Source organism: Equus przewalskii, chromosome 17 (genome assembly GCF_037783145.1).
Source record: "Equus przewalskii isolate Varuska chromosome 17, EquPr2, whole genome shotgun sequence".
Classification (NCBI taxonomy): Eukaryota; Metazoa; Chordata; class Mammalia; order Perissodactyla; family Equidae; genus Equus; species Equus przewalskii.
This window is the reverse complement of record NC_091847.1, coordinates 52,876,381-52,896,758: the sequence shown is the minus strand read 5'-3', so window position 1 is coordinate 52,896,758 and position 20,378 is coordinate 52,876,381. Positions and strand designations below refer to the sequence as shown.

The window sequence follows — 20,378 nt, the reverse complement described above, 5'->3', positions numbered from 1 at the left end:
GCCTGAGGGAGGGCAGTTTTACTGACAACTGAAGAATGAGAAGGAACCAGGTGATGAGTGTTCTAGGTGAGAGGGCTTCCCAATGTAAGGCCCCGAATGCAAATGAGCTTGGTGACTTTAAGGAACAGAAAGGGCTGGAAGATAAATTAGCAAGAGGGGGTGTCACTTGAGATGAGGTCAGAGGGCTGGGGAGGGGCCAGATATTGTGAGTCCTTGTGGCCCTAGCTAAAGAGTTTGGACTTTTTAAGTGAAATGAGAAGTCATTCGAGGGTTTTAAGCGAGGAGGAACGTCTGATTTATGTCCTATGGTGCATAGTAGACACCTCATAAATGTATCCAAAGTTGACTACATTTACAAGTTTTCATTAAAGTGGAAATAGACCCAAACTCTAGACAACTACTCCCTTGCAAGTCCCGGGGGCTTCAGCCTTCTAAGTGACATACTTCTTTCTAATTGAGCTGTCCCTAATAGATAGGGGTATGTGTACTGAGAGTGTGTGCATGTGTGTGTGTCTGTATGTGTCTGTATATATTGGGGGTGCTTTACTTAGAGAACTTCAAAGTAATTCTGAAAATACATAGAGAAATCATCATATTGCTCATGTTCTCTTTTTAGATCCAACTATAGCTGGGTCCTTCCCCAAAGATTCGCTCAGGCGTTTACTTGGTAGTTGATCAGGTTTTCTGTTGTCCTGAGGTTAGTAGGGGGTAAGGAGTTGATAGCTGCAGGCCTCCACCTCGGTGCAGCCCCACGCCTGCATGTATTTATTCAGGTCCAGAGTGTCCCTGGGACTCCAGACCCTAGTGAGGCAAGCGGGATACGTCATGCCTTCACGCGGCTCCAGGCAAAGCAGAGGACTCACGGTCACTAATCCTTCGAGGCTCTTCTTCCAGGAATCCTGCCATGGCGTGGCATCATGAAACCCTGCTCGGGTAGCTAGACTCATATCTCAAAGAATTTAGAGTTTGAAAGAACCTTAGGCATCAACTATCCCAGTGCTCCTCAGTAAGAGAACTTGCAGTATTTTGGGTGAGAATGCGCTAAGCATCATGGGAAATTTCACATTCCCCGGCTCTGCCTTTGAACCCCGCAGGCCCTTCCCCCCACCATTCCAACCCACTGTCCCCAACCCCCAACTAAAAATGTCTCTACACATTTCCAACAGCCTCCTGAATTGAGAACCACTGGGCTACTCAGTCCTATCATTTTACAAGTAAGGGAATATTAGGCAACTTGTGGTCTCTTCATGCCTTTTTCCTCTGAATCCAGCAGAGTCAGGACTCAAAGTTCACATTTTACAGTCAAATTCATTTCTGAAATATACCTCTTTTTTCATTCTTTCAGCTGGTACTGTTTTCTCGGAGTTACATGGTATGTGTTGCAAACGTAAATCTGAACCTTTTAGATGGATTGAGAAAAAATTAAAAGCCTTTTCTGATAGTTTATACCTAACGCATGGTTTTGGTGTGATATTTTCTTTCTGCATTCCTTTGCCCATCCACCTCTTAGAGTCCTACAGCGATGAGAGATCTGACTTTCTCCTTCTGCACTCATCATCTCTGTGCTTCTGGGAGAGTTGTTGTTGCCCCATTAAGTATGGAGGACAGAAACAAAACATTCTGGCATAGAAAGCTCTGGATCTTCATATGACTTGAGCTGCATATCATTTATCCTGACCTGGGCACCAAAATCACATTTCAAAACTTATTTGCAGGCCAGCCTGGTGGTGCAGTGGTTAAGTACACACATTCTGCTTCAGTGGCCCAGGGTTCGCCAGTTCGGATCCCGGGTGCGGGCATGGCACCACTTATCAAGCCATATTGTGGCAGGCATCCCACATATAAAGTAGAGGAAGATGGGCATGGATGTTAGCTCAGGGCCAGGCTTCCTCAGCAAAAAGAGGAGGATTGGTAGCATTTAGCTCAGGGCTAATCTTCCTCAAAAAAAAAAAAAACCAACTCATTTGCTTTCATACACCTGACCAGCTCTCTTCCCCTGCATTTGTGACTCTCTCTGTACGCGCTTGAATGCGCTGTAGATGAGGAAGAACCACTTACCCTAATTACTAGTGTAGTTGAGAGCTTTTAGTTCTTGAGTCACTCTTTTCCTTAATACTAAGTGGTTTAGTCAATACTGAGAGTGAGACCTTCCAATGGAATTTTCCTGAAGGAATCTCAGGTTCCATGAACAACTATTTTTGTGGAGGTGTCTGGAATAAAGTTGGGCTGTTAACTGGATGGAGGTCCTGATCACTTCTTGTCATTGTACCAAACAGATGTGTTACAACTTGTGGGAAGGAGAAACATTTAATTTTTTTAACTTAAGTTTTTTTCTTTGCTTGCTTCTTAAGTAAAACCCATCTAGTTTCTTTTTCTGCAGCAAAGGAGGAAGGAGCAAACAACAAATTAATCAGACAGGAAGCGAATAACCACAGAAGGACGTCTGCCTCTGACTCAGTATGTCACATTTCACGAGAGGCCAGAGCTTGTCCAAAATGGCTGCCCCAAAACGACCCCACATTTGCGTTAGAAGATGATGCCTTTTTCAGGGACCGTTTTCTCTCTGGGCTCCTATCTCGCTTGCTCTCTGTCTGCCTGTGTTCCTGGTCATGCCTTCCTACAGTATCCTTTAACGGTAAGAAAAGTTATATTCCAACTAAATGTGTTTCCTTTACCAGCTAGAGGGAAGAACTAAATGGCTTTTAATGGGCCATAGTATGTCGATATAAAGTGTAATTTTTCAGTAGAAAACCGTGTGGTCTATTCCTATGGCAAAGAATGCTGGTTTCACCACTATGGTGATTATGGGAAATTCATAACTGTGTTTTGAGCCAAAATGTAAGTAAGTTATTCAGTAGAACTTTTCCTGGCCACTGGACAAGTTTGGATCCACAGGAATTTTTTTCCCATTTAAAATGGGGGTTTATGTCAGTAAATATATATCCTTTCAGTATAAGATGTAGTAGTCCACACAACTGCTTTGGAATTGTCACTTTGGCCAGGAACCGTTAGTGCTTTTAAAGTCAAGGGGTCATTGGAAGCTTCAAAGGAAATACTGTGGAACTAGGCTCTTGCCATTCTTTTGCTGCAGACATGATACTTAGGTTCGAACCCCAAACTAAACCATTTCTAAGCTGAATCTTTTAGGACAAAGACAACTTATCTTTAGAATCATTTTATTCAACATCATAACAGTGCAGCACACAATTATTGCTAATCAAATTCTATAGCATGCATTATTACATTTAATATGATTAATAAATATTTACATAAAATATTGTAATTTTAAAATTTCAGGCCGTGTACCCAGAGACCTACAGAATAGGATTAACGAAAACTTTTTGTATCAAAAAAAATTTTTTTCTCTGAGGCAAGTATGAAAAAAGCAACGTGACCTGTATTCCTTTTCCCCATGGAGAAATATAAAATAAAGTTGTAAAATATTAAGAGAGCACATACAACTTTAGTCAATAAGTACACGTTCTTTTAAATAATTCAGTGGCATAACTAGTGTATGCAGTAGAAAATGGAGAAGTGGTAAAATGAAGAAAAGGCTGCAGGAAGATTCTAAGTAAGAAAAGTAGAACAGCTTGGTGGAGAGAAAGATAGGTGGAAAAGTAGGAGAAAGAATAAGAGGATAGTGAGAGAGGAGGATGAGAAGCCAGGAAAGGATTTGAGGTCAGTTAGTGTGGAAACCACACCTTTACTATTCACTTGGATTATGGGTCTCAAGTATTGTGTGTTAACTTCATAAAGTTATGTTGCTTCTGAACTGGATCATCATCTAGTCAAAACTCTTCCTTTCATCGTCTAAAGAGGTTTCAATGATTTATCTAAAATCACAGTCGGGTCTTCTAACGCTCTTTGATAATGGTACCTATTCAGTAGGGTTATTCAAGAGTTAAAGGAGGCAAGTACTTAATAAGTATTAGCCATTTTTAAAAAATAAGCAAAAGAGACTAACACACAATAAGTGCTCAATAAATGTTATTGTCTTTTTTTAGATTCTTCATTGCCCATTTATTTACTTTTTTTTTCATTGAGGTCACATTGCTTTATAACATTATATAAATTTCACTTGAACATTATATAAATTTCGCTATATTTTGACTTCTGTATAGACTGTGTCATGTTCACCACCAAAAGTCTATTTGCCATCTGTCACCATACACCTGTACCCTTTTGCCCCTTTCACTCTCCCTCTACCCCCTTTCCCCTCTGGTAACCACCAATCCATTGTCTGTATCTGTGTGTTTCTTTGTTTATCTTCCACAGGGGTGAAATTATACAGTATTTGACTTTCTCCCTCTGACTTATTCGCGTAGCATAATACCCTCAAGGTCCATCCATGTTGTCGCAGATGGCAAGATTTTGTCTTTTTTATGGCTGAGTAGTATTCCATTGTGTGTGTGTGGGGGGGGGTGTGTGTATGTACATACCACATCTTTGTCCATTCATCCCTCAGTGGACACTTAGGTTGTTTCCAAGTCTTGGCTATTGTGAATAATGTTGCAATGAACATAGAGGGGCATATATTTTTTTGAATTAGTGTTATTCACTTATTAACAATAACAATTACCAATAATACTTGTTATTTCTTGTCTTTTTAATGATAGCCATTCTAATGAGTATAAGGTGATACCTCATTGTGGTTTTGATTTGTGTTTCCCTAATAATTGGTGATGTTGAACATCTTTCATATGCATGTTGGCCGTCTGTATGTCTTTGGAAAAATGTCTGTTCAGATCCTCTGCCCTAAATGTTATTGTTTTCCTGCCTATTTAACCATGAGGAAAACCTTAGCCCACATGTGCACACCCATGTAAACCTCTGTGTTACAAATGAGTGGTGAAGAGAGGTGGGTATAAAGTGCATTTTAAATTTCTCAGAAAAGCATACTAATTAAGGCATTCCTTATTCTAGTATTTTTTTTCATTTTAACTTTCAGGAGTGACAGTTAGAGGTATTTGTGACAGTCCAGGGGAAATGCTCTTTCCAACAAGAAGTAAATGTGAGACAGTTTGGAAAGCGTGTTTCTCTTCTCCACCTTTGGTTCCTCTTGGGTGGAGCAGCCTTGTCTGTTTTTCCTCTTGTATTGATTGCCTCATTGCCTGTGGCCCTCTGAGTTTGAAGCGGAGGGGAGGAAGAGTAACAATAATAGAAACAAACTTTCTGCAGAGATGTTAAAAGTTTCTAAAATGGCCAAACGACATGCTTGGTGGCGGGTGGGGGTGGGAGGTGGTGCACAGAGATGTTGCACTATGACTGGTGTCATAAAATAGAAACTACAGGCAACTGCAGCTGTGAAAAGATTGTGCTAAAGAAACAGGATGGCTGTGGTTTACTGCGAACATCAATTTTCCTGTTGAGCATTTTTACAGGAAGTTGAAGAACAAAGCCAACTTCATCTTAATTAGTTCTAATGGTTTTCAGATCTTAAACACATGCAACGAAGTTTGTATCACGGAGAAGTCTCTAAAGAATAGAATCAAGAATAATTATGAGTAGGAATTGTAAAACTACAGGCTTTTTAAAATTCAGGGTTTTAGCAGCAATTTGAGTTTGCTAAATGATTTTTATTTTTACAGTGTAACCTCGAGTGGATTCATTGCCGTTATAATGAATGGCTTTGAAACCATTTTTTTATGGTTGTAATAACTCAATATGAATTTAATGGCCTTTTTTTATTAAAACAGTGTTGAGTTATATGTATTATAAATTTCCTTCTGTTAATATTTATTGGTCAAACAATTTTGCCTGTGTGTGTAGATATATATATAGATAGAGAGGGGTGTGTGTGTGTATTTATAAGCTGGAAAGATATACATCAAAATGTTAACAAGAATTATCTCAGGGTATTATTAACCCCAACCCTTTTTCACCTAAAATTTAGTTATTATCAAATGCTTCAGTGGTTAAATACAACTGTCATGTTTTATTTTCATCTTTGTGTATTTTCATGTTGTCTATTGTTTTCTAAATGCACATATGCTACATTGGGAAGCAGAAAAAATAATCTAATCTGGAGAAGTTAAGAGCACACAAGAAATGCATACATGAAAATGACTTAAGAACATTATATATAAAGTAAAATAGAAATGAATGTAAAGGAAATTAACACAGAATAGAAAGTAATGAGGGCATGAGAGCATTGGGACCTTGGGATCTGTCCAATTGTATTATTTCTGTTACACCCACTGCCCACCCACCACACACACACACACACACACGCAAAGTAAATAAAATACTCTATTGATTCAACCTTTTAGGAAAAAAAGTTTATTTTTCTCCAATTCATTTGAGGTAGGATAGTATTTAAGGGTGACTTTTGGCAGGAATTGTACAGCAGAATACTTTATATTTTTGAAAGTCCAAAATGGTGATAACACAGAACTGGATAAACTTGCTTGTCCTCTCTAATGGAACCTGGCCTGTTCACCGCCCCCACTCAGGATTCGAGGCCATCCTGAGGATTATCAGATGTTTTCATTGGACAGTGTTGGAAATCTCTCCCCTCCTCATGTCATTCTGTAGTGTGGGCCTCATGCAGCACAATCTAGAATGAATTTTAAGTTGACTAAAAGAAACTAGGAAGCAGTTTATTTAAATAACTAGCCAATTCTCTTGATCCTGAGGAGGTGGTTCATTTTACATTCAGAGATAATTCTGCTTTCTTAGATGAGCACATTGAAGAAGAAACCATAAGTTTCCTGGGGCAAGTCGGGACTGAACTGTGGGATGTGGTTGAGCCTCTTGTTGGCCATGCCACTGGGAAGAATATGTCCACTGTAGGTTGGGGAGTGGGCTGAGCAATTCACTTTTTCTCACAAGATTTCCCTCATAGCCACTATTGCATATTTAGCAAATGGCTCCAGGCCACAAGATGCCCTTGTTGGTCTAGGTCAGTGTGTGATCTGTCTGATGAGAGTGTTGACCATGATGTTGACCTGAAGCACTACCATAAAACCAACAAAGCTAACCATTTTTTTTCACAGAACTAGGAAATTTCAAAATATTGATGTATATTGAGTGTGTATATGTATGTGTATGTGTGTGTAGGCAACAACTAAAGAACCAATTAATGAATTTTTAAAGTCATTTCTACAAAATATTCTGCTCTGTTCTCTCAACCCATAGAGCCAGTTCCTTTTTATAAAAGGCTTACTGGTAGATCCCTCCCCTGACCTCAACAGTTTTTCACCTAAGGTTTGATGATTTTTTTAATGATTCATTCAGTTATTAAATAAAACTTTGGCAACCACTCATGTACCCTATGGTTCAGGTTGATTTTTAATTTCCTCAATGTCTGACAATCCAGAGAGATCGCAGGTGAGAAATCAATTGATAGATATTTTATTCAAAATCCATTAAATTGGTTTCCACAATGGATCATAGACATGTATTGTTAAAACTATATTTATTAGTTATCCAGGGCTGCCATAACAAGATACCACAGATTGGGTGGCTCAAACAGCAGAATTTTATTATCCCACAGTTCTGAAGGCTAGAAGTCCAAGATGAAGGTGTTGGCAGGTTTGGTTTCTCTGTGGCCTCTCTTTCCCTTCTCCCTGTGTCCTCGCATGGCCTGTTATCTGTGCTCACACATCTGTGGTGTCTCTCTTGTCTTCTCCCTCTCGCCAGTCATACTGGCTTAGGGCCCATCCTGATGGTCTCACTATGACTTACCACCTCTTTAAAGGGCCTCTGTCCAGATGCCGTCACCTCCGGAGGCGCTAGGGGGTGGGTCTGCCATGTATGACTGTGTGAGGGGATGAACTGTGACCCATAGCACCGTGAGTGGAAACAAAAAAGCCTTTTCCATCCCTGTGGTTTTCTTTGTACACATAAAATTCAACACACAAGGTGAACATTTGTCTGGCTTTTCTCCCTGGGATGAATGTTATTTAAACACTGAAGTGATTCTTAGAAAGAAATTAATTTCTCACAAGTGTGTATTCTTAAAAGTTCGGTGCCTGGGCTGGAGGTAAGGTGGGAGGGCAGGGATCAGCGAATGGGTACTCACTGGTCCTCCAACTTTAGGGAGCCTAACTGGAGTGGGAGGCGGGACACAGCAGTCTCAAACAGGACACCACTGATTCTGAGGCAGGAGATGACAGCCCACACTTTGTGAACCTCTGCCCTAGGCCTTTCCCTTGTTTGGGGCCCCTCCTGGCCCCAGAACAGGATGCCTTTCCCTCCAGGCTCCTACTTCCCGAGGGAAGAACCAAGTGCAGCATTGACACTGAGTCCTCGGGCTGCCTCATTCCCGTGCCGGGCAGCTCTTCCCACACAGGACTCCGGGCAAAGCCAGGGCCTCAGCTCAGGCGCCAGGTCCATCCCTCCTCTGCCAGGTGCTTGAGCGGCACTCACACCAGCAGGACCCATGCTCACCCTCCAGGAAGACAGATCTGAGCTTACTGTAGAGGCCATGCTGAGAACTGGGCCTGCACCATTGCATTTCATCCTCCCAGCAACCCCTACTTAACAGATGGCAAAGGGGGGCCCAGAGAGGTTAGATTCCTGTCCCAGGTTATTAGGTAGCAGAGCAAAGATTCAAATCAAGTTCGCCGGACCCAGGTCTCATGTTCTCACAGGGATTCTAACCTTCTTCGTTCCATAGACTACACTGGTGCCTGGTAAAGCCCAGAGGACTCCTCTGACTGTTGTTAAATGTATAAAACAAAATACGATTATGAAGGAAACTAGTTATACTGAAATATGTAAGCAAGATCTAGCAATGGATCTGAACGTTGCCGTAATTTCAAAAGAGATCTGCGACAATTGTAACGTGATATGAAAATATCATGTGAAAAACTATTGGTGAAAATATTTCAAGTCCTGTGGTTTGTGGCACACATTATGTTGAAGGAAATGCTAAATTTTAGTTTGAGCTTAGGGGAAATAAGTAGGCACTTTTTTTAATCCAAGTTCACAAACCCCTGAACTCTATCCACAGCCCCTGCAGGTGTAACGATCCAGGTTAGGAATGCCTGGTCCGTGAGGGTCTCTGCTGGTGTTGAGGCCCTTGAGTGAGGCCCAGGTCTGGTTGTGATGTGGGCTGTTAACTCCCTGAGAGGAGGGAAGTCTGACTCTCCCAGGGCCTTGGGTTCTACCTCACTGGGAAGTCGGGCCTGCCGGGAGGTAAGTGGCAGTACATAGTGCTAGCAAGCCCGTCTGATGGGCTGATGCTTTGCCCAAACCTCAGAATGCACTTGCCGTGATGCTGGGGGCCCTTCCAGTGGCCAGCACGGGCTTGTTTGCGTGATGGCTGGCTTTCTCGCTCTATACATCTTTAGTGAGGGGTACTGAGGAGACCTGGTAGAGTCACAGTCTGATGGGAAGACAGCCAGGAAATGGGCCTGGCGTGGGCCCGGCATGGGGGACGTGACTGGTCTTCTTTGACCCATGTGGTGAGGGGGCAGGACTGGAGTCTGGGCGTTCTCACAAACTTCCCTCAGGGCCCCTGCCTGGACATGTCCAGACCAGCAGCTCTTCAGCAAGGAAGGAGCAGAGTCCATGGAAGCCCCTGTAATCACCTTTCAGCACTGAGGGGGGAGTAGCTGATCTGGAGGGGAGTGAGAGATGGGGGCAGGGGAAGCTGCAGTGGAGAGAAGAGAGAACTTAGGTCTGCATCCCCCTGGCAAGGTGAACGCGCTCACCCGCAGATCGTCTCCCCGTGGTTCATGGGAGGTGGCCAGGAGGGGAAAGCCGAGCCCCTGCGGTCCAGAGGTGTATTTATAAGTCAGGTAGTACACAGACAAAACCATAACAGCAACAACAGAAATTGTAAAATAATTAGATTAAAGAGGCTTGTGGGTTGGTAGTCCCCTGAAAGGGTCCCTAGTCCACAGTCTGGCCTCTAAGATGTGCAGGCATAAGTTCAATTTGATCTCTGCACCCAGAGACTGACTCATGACAACCAAACCCATAAGAGGTTCCTGGTAATTGACCAGAAGTCACTCCTTCCTCGGTATTAGGATAACCGGGTGATGGGTTAGTTGGCGAACATGGAAGCAGACAAAATACATCCAAGTGTTGAGGGGCATTTCCTCCACTAAGCACATGCATGATCTGTTGCATGGAGCGCGTCTCTGAGGCCCTCCAGGTGGCCCTGGCCGCTCCCCGCAACGTGGTAAGTCGCCTTCTTCAGCCCTGTTAATACCATTGCTTCGGCTCCAGCATCCTTCACAATTAGTTGGGCCAGAGTCATTTTCAGATCCCATCCTTCCTGGGCCTGGGACACGTCTGACTTGGAGGCCTCTGAAGGTGCCTTCTGCAGCTGGAGAACCCCCTGATTGGCTTCATAACAGGCTCCCAACCCTGCCTACATTGCCCGCTTGGCCCCACCGGCGACTAATTGGTGTCATGCAGAAAAGGCCAATTTAAGGGACACATTTTAAAAGAATCCTTGTCTGAGACGGTCTCTTATTGAAAAACAGATTCCAACCTAGTTTACAGGTGAGTCATAGCACTAGCTAGCCCTTTCCCTGCCTGAAAAGGCTTATCAGATCATTAAAGGGCCGGGCAGTGAGGCACGTCATCCAGTGGAAGATCAGGCGTCCAAAAGACTGACTGGAATGAGTTGCATGGGTCTTTTTGTGAGTTACTTAATTTCTCTGAGTCTCAGTGTCCTCATCTGTAAAGTGAGCAGAATCGTGTAGTTTGCAGTGTTGTCATAAGCGTTAGAGCCGATGTAAGCAAAGCACTCTGGAGCCAACTGATTGTCAGTGAGTGATACCTGCTGTTGCCGCTGCGGAGTTCTAAAAAATTTCATTTTCTGGACGGCCCACTTGGAACTGTTCCAAACTGTCTTCATTCCTGTCTTCTAGCAGCTGTGACAAGTCCAGCCATGTCCTTTTAGCTTTTCCATTCCATTTCTGTCCACAGAAAGCAAACCATCTAACAGTGTTTTTTAACAAAAAGTATTTGTTTCAAGGTATAAGTTTTCCACATTAACTTTTAGTCGTTGAACCAAATATTTTAAATTGTAAGAAATTGTTTTCTGCAATTAAGAGACTATTGAGGGCCAGCCCCGGTGACCTAGTGGTTAAGTTTGGCATGCTCCCCTTCAGCGGCCTGGGTTCAGTTCCAGGCACAGATCTACACCACTCGTCTGTCAGTGGCCATAATGTGGCAGCGGCTCACATACAAAAAGAAGAAGATTGGCAATGGATGTTAACTCAAGGCAAATCTTCCTCAGCAAAAGAAAAAGAAAGAGAGACTATTGAGAATAAAAGAAAAATAATTCTGCTGTTTCAAATTCTGGACACATGTTCCGTAGAAACAATGTTATTCAGGTGGTCAGCATCCCAGGCTGCCCACTAGTGTCAGACCCCTGGGCGATGCCCGTGCTGCTGGTGCCAGACCACACTTAGAGTAGCCAGGACTGGGTGGGAGAAGCTGGGATTGCTTATGGGTGAGAAGGTGAGCGAGGCGCTGCCTCCGCCTGGGAGCTGGGGCTCCTGATGAGACCCAGGGATGGGACTCCAGGGACTTGGGGAAAGGGAGCCAGGTTCTTGGCTGGTGTAACTCCTGGGGTGCTTCCTCACCATTGTTTCTGCGGCCCCTCACATTTGCCCAGATGCCACCCACCCCGTTTCCACCTCTCCCACCCAGCCACAGAGTCTGACCTCCCCTTTGTTCCCAGAGCAGTCACACTATGCAGAAAGCTTTTCTAATGAAGCTCCTTTCTGGTAAACAGACAGGAGTCTTAGGTTTGACTCCTCATCTCTTTCTTCCCACTTAGATCTCATAAGGAAATGCCGAGTAGCACAAAGATAGGCATCCAGCCCCCTCGAGCATCTTCCCTGCCTACCTTTCCTTATATCCTGGCTCCTTTCCCTGGAGGACTGTAAGAACTTTGAGGGCAAGACCAGAAATAGTTCCATCTTTGCATTCCTACAGTATGTACCCAGACCCAGGGGACTGTCAGGGATCTGCAGAGAAGAAAACCGTTGGGCGAGGAGTGAGCGGGAGTGGGAGAGCAAGAAAGGATTTTGTCATGGAAATGGGTGAGGAAGAGGAGCCGCTTGAACATCAGGCTTTGGTGGGATACATTTTAGCAGTTTCATGATAAGCTGGCTTACTCAGGCTGCGGGCGCAGGGTCCGTGTCATTCCCCCGACTTGCTTTGGTGAGTGGTAGAATTGAGCAGCATGAGGCGCTGGATTTTGCTTCCAGTATCTTTGGTCACTGTAGCTCAGAAACCTCCCCAGCTAGGGTGCTTCCAGCTTCCAGAACAGTAACATCTTAGCAACGTTGTAAAGGTAATCCACCTCTTGTAAAAGTTGGCCTGAGTGAATGGCTGTCACTTTGGTGGGAACGGGGGAAGGAAGACTGGGACAGAGTATTACTAAGAAGTCTAACAAATGACCGTGTTTTGTTTCTTTTTGTTTTGTTTTTACAGATTTATCAAGACTGTTGAAAGGATAACTGTCCGAGATGCCCGTCCCTCCCCCTCCAGCGCCCCCGCCTCCGCCCACCTTTGCTCTGGTGAGTGGCTCCTCACCATCCATCATGCATGCATGAAGCAAGCCAAATGAAGTCGAACCTGGCACCCATGGATTTGTTTTCAGTGTATTTGCATTCTGGCTTAAATATGATATCGCAGGCTTCCTACGTGCCGGAGTAAGCCAGACCCAGAGACGAGTGAATGCAACATGAAGGGTTTTGTTGTCTAAGGTTTCAGGCAACTCATCGTATGCGCGTGAGTGAGGATGAGTTCGGTGTCCTCTGCCGAGTCCCTCCAGGAGAATGTCCTGTTCATTCCCACATACTGGGCCAAGATGGGTTCGCAGGAACAATTCTGCCCGGCCTGCAATGTTTTCATTCAAATAGACTCATCTTCTAGCCTTTAACTTCTGGGCACACCCAGGGTTTCCTAGAGAGTTCATTTAAAAGAAAATGTTCACTGAAACAGAGTATAGTAAATAATATAGTGAATTGACTTCATGAAAAATATTAAGCAAATAACACAGGTAGCATGAGAAGATAACAAAAACCATGAAAGTTGTATCAGAATGACGGAAGTTTGGGAAACCCTCATTTATCCCATCAGTTCATTTCTATCCATTATTATCTGACTTAAAGCAAGACCCTAGAGAAAAAGGATGTAGAGATGAGAAAAGGGACAGTTGGCTTGGTGGCCATCATAGGACACCGTCTAGTGGAACAGGGTAATTAAGGGCCCCAGACTGCCATGTGAGAGACGTCAACACCCAAGGGGTCAGCTGTCAAAATACATTTTGAGGCAGAACAGGAGGCCAGTGAGGACTGCGGACCCAAAACCATTAATAGACCCAATGCGGACACCTCACTTAACTTTTCCAGGCCTCAGGGTTTTTTCATCCTTAAAATGAAGACGAGCTAATTTTAAACGCTCTCTCCAAGATGTCCAAAGTATGTTGCTAAGTTATAAAAACAAGTTGCAGAGTAAGAGAGGATGATCCCATTAGCAAAAGGGAACTGCGTATGCAAAGAGCATTTCTGGAACTAACTACAAGAAGCTCTTAACAGGTTTGCTTCAGAGGAGCGTTGGGAGCCACTGGGGGAGGAGCATTTTATTTATTAATTCTTTTTCAATTGAGACATAACTGGCATATAGCATCGTGTAAGTTTAAGGTGTCCAACATGTTGATCCCATACATTTATTCATTATAGTATAATTACCACCATAGCTTTAGCTCATATCTCTGTCACATCACATAATTATCACTTCTTTTTTGTGGTGAGGATATTTAAGATTTGGTGTCTGAGCAACTTTGAAGTTTATAATACAGCATTGTTGGCTGTAGTTGCTGCGCTGTCCATTACATCTCCAGAACTCATTCATCTTCTAGTTACCAGCTTGTAGCCTTTCACAACATCTCCACAGTTTACAGAAGGGGCATTTTAGGTCCCACATTTACCCTTCCGTCAGGTGAGAGGGAAGGCTCTGGAGGCAGACTGCCAGAGTTTGAATCCTAGCTCCTCCTCTTACTAGCCGGGTCACTGGGGCAAATGCTTTCACCTCCCTGGGCCTTAGTTTCCTTGTCTCTAAAATGGAAGTAATGACTCACAGGGTAGATGAGGACTAAATGAATTAATACACACACAGTGCTCAGAACAGTGCGTGACCCACAGTGAAAGCTATATAAACGTTAACTGTTGTTATCATGAACACGTTAGTACTTTATAATTTAATTATCTCAGGCCCCTTTCAGCTTAACACACAGGATTCTCTCAGCCTACTTCAGGTTTTTCTTAGCTCTCCCTCTGCCATCACTGCCTCCCACTATGATAAATAGTGGGATGAATTATGAAGCTAAACTTCCCAGGTTTACCTCCTCTGGCCCTCGCTGGCACCTCTGATATCAGATCCCTTCGGAAGGGCTGGGGCCAGCCTAGAAGGACTCTCGGGTCTGCCAGAAGGACCTTTGGGTTTGGAGAAGCTGACCCTCCCTGAGCCAGGCCAGACCAAGCCAGTTTCCAAGTGTCACAGACACAGGCACATGCCTACTTCTGAGTTCACGTGCAGGGCTCTTCCTGCCCCACTCCCTAGCATAACCCTGAAGAAACAAGATCCCAGTTCATAGTAAGGATCTTTCCCAGGAATTCTGAAAATACGGAAAATACCCAGACATTTTAAAGCAGCACCTTTGTCTGTTCTGCAGTCTCTGAGCTAAGCTTTCAAAGGGATGAAACAGCAGAGACACATTAGGCCAAAGGGACGTGACGGGACTTTTTGGAGTAATGGAAATGTTGTGTCTCTTGATTGTGGTGGTGGCTACACACTTATATGTTTGTCAAAACTCATAGAACTGTATCCTAAAATGGGTGATTTTACTACATGTAAATTATACCTCAAATCTGCCTTAAATGAAAGAGAAAAAAATCTTTGGCAATGTCAACAGAGGGAATTATTTTCTAAAACTTCGGTGGGTTTAAAAAAATACAACTGACCCTTTTTGCTAGAGACAATTTTCCCCTTGCACCAGATTAGTTCTAAAAGATGGGAAGGACAGGCCATTCTTCAGGACACATCCTAGAGAATGAAACCTCATCGTATCCTACAGAATCCTATCAGACTTAAAATTCCCTTACGTTTCTCGCAATCCAACCCGGGCTCTGTGGGTTACGGCCAGATTGTGGGCTGAATTTTCAGAGACTTATTATCAGGGACTGACTCTTCCTGCGTTAAAAATGAGTGTAATTTATTGCTGCATCTGCTCCCAAATATCTGGGTCTTAAAAAGAATGACATCGGGTCTAAAACTCGTAGAGAATTTACAACCTATTGCCAAGAACCTTAATAACAAGCTTCCAATACTCTAGCTGCCCCCACCGAGGGTTGTAGCACATGATTTTAATTCAAGAGATGAATATGCGTTTGTGTGGTTTCCTTTCAGGCCAATACAGAAAAGCCTACCTTGAATAAGTCAGAGCAGGCTGGGAGAAATGCCCTTCTCTCTGACATCAGCAAAGGGAAGAAACTAAAGAAGACAGTCACCAACGACAGAAGCGCACCGATATTGGACAGTAAGTGACAAAAGTTATTTTCCATGGAGATAAATGGTTTATGGCCTAACAATCAACTCTACCCTTCCCACCAAAAAAAATTTTTTGTTGGTTAACAACAGCTGCAAAACTAGCAGAATAAGGGACTGTATCACCCATTGTAGGCCACAGCTCTGGCTTGGGTTCCCTCTAATGCTGCAGGAAGCCAGTATAATAATTCTTTGTCCAAGACACACACAGCAGCAATTCTCTGAATTATTCACAACACTTTCTGGAAATTAACCCCTCGCTCCTCACACTACAGATCAAACAGCAGCATGAAATATGGAAAGTGCCCCAGCCTTGGAATCAAAGGATGTGGGTTCCAGTCCTGGCACATCCGTCACTTACCATGTCCAAGCCTTATTGTCTTCATCTGTAGAATGGAGATGATCATACCTGTTCTACTGCCCTCACAAGTTTGTCGAGAGCATCAAATGAGATGATGCTTGTGCAAGTGTTTTGTTGTCTGAAATGTGTAATTCAAGTGTAAGATATGATTATTAGGAGCTTGGAGCGGGAAGAAATGAGATCACAACTTTGCTTATCTACCCATCGTAAGTCTGAGATACTTTCTGGAACAAGGCAGGGTATGTATAAACAAACAAGTACCCACCACACAGGGCTACTTATTAACATTTACAACAGAATAAAAAGTTATACATGGCTAGAATCTACTGGTAGTTAATAATCAGGCCTTGAGACTATCTCTTCATATTCCTAGTTGTTTCCACTGCCAGCCAGATGTCTCCAGAATTCATCCTAGACCACAGATCCCATTTGGACTCAATAGGAAATAGGCTGACCTTCCAAAATCACCAGAGGCAGCTTTGTAGACAAGTGAATAATGATGCAGGATTTTAGCCAAGTGGAGGATTAGAAGTGCTTAGGAGGAATTTCTAGGAGAAGTACCTAATTGGTAGAGAAGGAGAAGGATCAGAATTAGGTGAGAACATTGGTGTGGGAGGAAAATGGAAAAGTGGAAGACCAAGATAAAGGCCTTGAATGTCGCTCTGTTACCAGGCAAGGTGGTACAAGTGGGAATGCACCACACCTCAAAAAGGAACTATGGGGTCTTTGACTCTTGACTTGACATAGTCTTACCTCTAGGTCAAAATGCCCACAAAACCGATATGGTTATCACGTCATCAATCTTTCAGTCCTCCTGATCCACGTCACAAGATTCTCCCTCAGGGGAGCCCAGCACAGCATTTATATCTGGGGAGCCTTAATCCAATGACCATAGTGTCATGGTGCTTAGAATGAAGCCAGAGGAGCTCCCCAAACTGCCGACCTCTAGGACAGAACCCAGCCATTCTCTCCGCTCCCAGAGGGAGCCCAGTCTCTGGAGAGGTGGATGTGAACTCCCCAGATGTTAAAGGAGACTGGGCAGTCTGAGGCCTAGTCCTGAATCCACTAGGGGAAATTCATTTTATTCTTCAAGATCCACTTCTCCTCCCGTTAAATGGAAACAAGTGTTCGTTCTTCTCCCTTCCAGCTGCTCAGTGATGTTTAAGAATGCACTTTACTTGGTGGATACACAATGCAACCAAATGCTTGCCCTTGTTGTCCATCCACTTAAGTGGACACCAATACTGTTGTCACAAGCTCTTTGCAAGTGGCAAAGTCCATCCATGGTTTTGTATTTGTTTGCAGGTGAAACCTCCCTGGGGTTTATGTCAAAATGTTCCCCATGGTTATACATGATATAACTCTTGAAGTCACCCTTGTCCTGCAATTTAATTGCTAATAAAGTAATGTGGAGCCTATTAGCTATCCTCAACTACTTTAGCTTCAGATAGAGCACAAATGTTCCAGGTAAGAATGCTAAAGGATGATGTCTGATGATGCATCAATCTCTTTGAATGTTTAATCCCATGTAAAGATGTCCTAAGTAAATGCAGTATTCCAAAATGTATCATTCCTTAATGAATAATGTTTGAATGACAAGGGCATTATCAATATTATTGGCAATAATTAAAATTATTAAAAATTTTCATTTTAATTTATTTCATATGGAAGCAATTTTGAACACCCTTCAAGAAATTGTTCTTCTAATTTGTTTCATCTTGTTAGGTGAAGTAATTCTTGTGAGCTGACTATCAGATTATTTCTTCTATCAGCAGAGCTCCCATAAGTATCCCAGAAAGCTCCACACCTAGAGAAGATACAAAGCTAATAGAGAATTATAATGAATAAATCTAATCCAGAAAAAAAGAAAACACAAATGAATAAAATTAGAACCCAGAAAATAGATAAGAGATTCAAAGCAGATTTTCTAAAATTAAGGATTCTACAATGAAGTTATATGTCAAAACATTTTGAAATCTTAAAGAGATTAATTTTCTAAGACAGCATCAGTTTACAAAAATTCATGAAATTTTGGTAAATTTTGTGAATTTACCAAAATTCATGAAAACTCAATGAGCAAGGAAAAAGTTGAAAACTTTATCAAATTATGTTCTCTCTCAAAAGCTTTAGAGCCAGATACTTTTATCAGTAGATTCCTTCAGATTTTAAGAAACAGCTGATTCAAATGTTACATAAATCATTCCCAAACACGGGAAGAGATGGAAAGCTATCTGATGGGGGTGATGAGACTAGCATGATCCTAATACTAAAGCCTGACAAAGGCAGCATATACACAAAAAGAAAGCTCGTATATCAGTGTCCCAGGGGACAGGTGGCAGTGTTTAGAGGCATTTTTAGTTGTCACAACTTGGCGAGAGAGGAGTTCCTACTGGCATCTAGTGGGTAGAGGCCGGTGATGCTGTAAACATTCTACAGAGAATAGGACAGCCACCCACAACAAAGAATTATCTGACCCCAAATGTCACTGGTTCCAGGGTTAAAAAACCCTACTATAGACCAGTTATGATCAGAGATGAGAAGGATACTACCTAAAAAAACAAAAAATCTAATTCAATAACATATTGAAAGAATAATTCACCAAGACGAGGGCTTAGCTCATTTTTAATGTTAGAAAGCCTATAAATCCATCACATCAAATAAGGAAAACCTTATAATCATCTCAGTAGATCCTGAATAGGCATTCAATAAAATTCCAAGCCATAAGAAGGTCTTAAAAACCTAAAATAGAAGGCTCCTTGCTGACGACAAATGTTTAGAAAGAAGGAAAAAAAAAATATTTCAAGCCAATAGTCAATATGTAATTTTGAAATTTGTAATTTTGTAATTTTGAGCCATTCTTATTAAAATCAAAATATACTTTCCTTTAGCAACATTAATAATTTACATTATTTTGGGAGTTCAGTGATCAAAGTAATTCTATAAAACAGAAATAAGATACACAACTATTAGAAAAGAGGGCGCAAAACCTTTCTTATTTGCAGACCATACATCTAGAAAATCTAAGATAAACTTTTTGTAAATTTTAATTTAGAAAATACAGCAAAGTGGTTTATTAGATAGCAAATGAAATTTCCTGGGGCCAGCCCTGTGACCGTGGTTAAGTTCGTGTGCTCCCCTTCGGCAGCCCAGGGTTTTGCTGGTTCGGATCCTGGGCGCGGACATGGCACTGCTTGTCAGGCCGTGCTGAGGCGGCGTCCCACATACAGAGCCAGAGGCACAACTAGAATATACAACTATGCACTGGGGGGCTTTGGGGAGAAGAAGAAGAAAGAAAGAAAAAAAAGATTGACAACAGATATTAGCTCAGGTGCCAACCTTTAAAAAAAAAATTTCCTGATGCTACTAATAACCAATTACAAAAAAGTAGTAGGAAAACATTTCTTTCACAATTTCAACAAACAAAAATGTATTCAAAGTAACCCTAAGAAGAAGCGTGTGTGACCCGTATCGCAAAAATTACAAAACTTGACTGAATAAATCAGAAGACATGGGAAAATATACCATGTTTCCTTAAAGTCTAAATGTCATAAAAGTATCACTTCTCCCAGGTCAGTTTGTAGAGCTCATGTGATACTTATCAAAGGCTCAGCAGTGTTTTCCAGGGGCAGACTTTAAACAATGCTCATAAAACAAACCTCATCAAACAGACATACACACATAAGTGGTTAAGAGACAATGTCTTTAAGAGGGTGTAATCACGGCTCTCACACAGATAGAAAATGAGCATATGTCAAAGATGTTATTAGGCTCATTAGTGAATGAGGGAACCAGTATGATGTTATCAGTTAAAAGGAGAATTCAAGACCACACGGACATAGTGGGATAAGTGCTGAAATCAATTCACAAATAGGTGCAAAGTGGGTCAGTGATCAGTTGCATTCCACTGAACACAGCCAGTTTACATTTCTATGGACAAATATCATTTACATTATTATCAGTTTCCTACAACTTACAAAGTTGTAAAATAGCTCAAAGACAATGGGAAATAACCCAGAAGGCTAGACAGGACACCTAGTAATATTTTTCTTTCTTCTTGCTTTCTTTTTTTATTTGTTTGCCCATTTCAAAATCTTTCACAATTTTTTGGAAATAAATGCGAAATGAAACAGAATTTTTGTACCATCTCAAATTGCAAAACATTTTTTAAAAGTTAAAGCTTACTATTGGACTTTATGATATTAAAAAATTGAAATCAACCTAAAAGGCCATCAAATAAGTAGATGGTTAAATAAATTACAGTACATTTGTGTTCGAAAACACAATGCAGTCTTTGAAACTCATGTTTTCACAGAATATTTAATGACATGGGAAATATTAATGTGTTACATGAAAAAAGCAGGCTAAAAACTGTTTAGTGAATTTGGTCTTAATTTTAAGGGAAAAAAACATATAAAATGAAAATATACTGGCTGGGAAAAAATACACCAAAACGGTAAGTATTTCCAAGGAGTAAAATTATGGGATATTTTTTCTT

General features: G+C 42.1%; 1 protein-coding gene across 5 annotated transcripts in view; it reads left to right on the top strand.

The window, feature by feature from the left end:
- Positions 1-20,378, top strand: part of WIPF1 (WAS/WASL interacting protein family member 1) — a 112,393-nt gene that overhangs the window by 76,045 nt on the left and 15,970 nt on the right. For 3 of the 5 annotated variants that reach the window (XM_070580222.1, XM_070580225.1, XM_070580226.1), the window contains exons 2-3: positions 12,406-12,491; positions 15,385-15,514. In XM_070580222.1, coding sequence (XP_070436323.1) covers positions 12,441-12,491; positions 15,385-15,514 — 181 coding nt within the window. In that variant the 5' untranslated portion in view covers positions 12,406-12,440. Of the gene's footprint in view, positions 1-2,380; positions 2,636-12,405; positions 12,492-15,384; positions 15,515-20,378 lie in introns of all 5 variants that reach the window. The other 2 variants (XM_070580223.1, XM_070580224.1) reach the window with 1 other exon arrangement.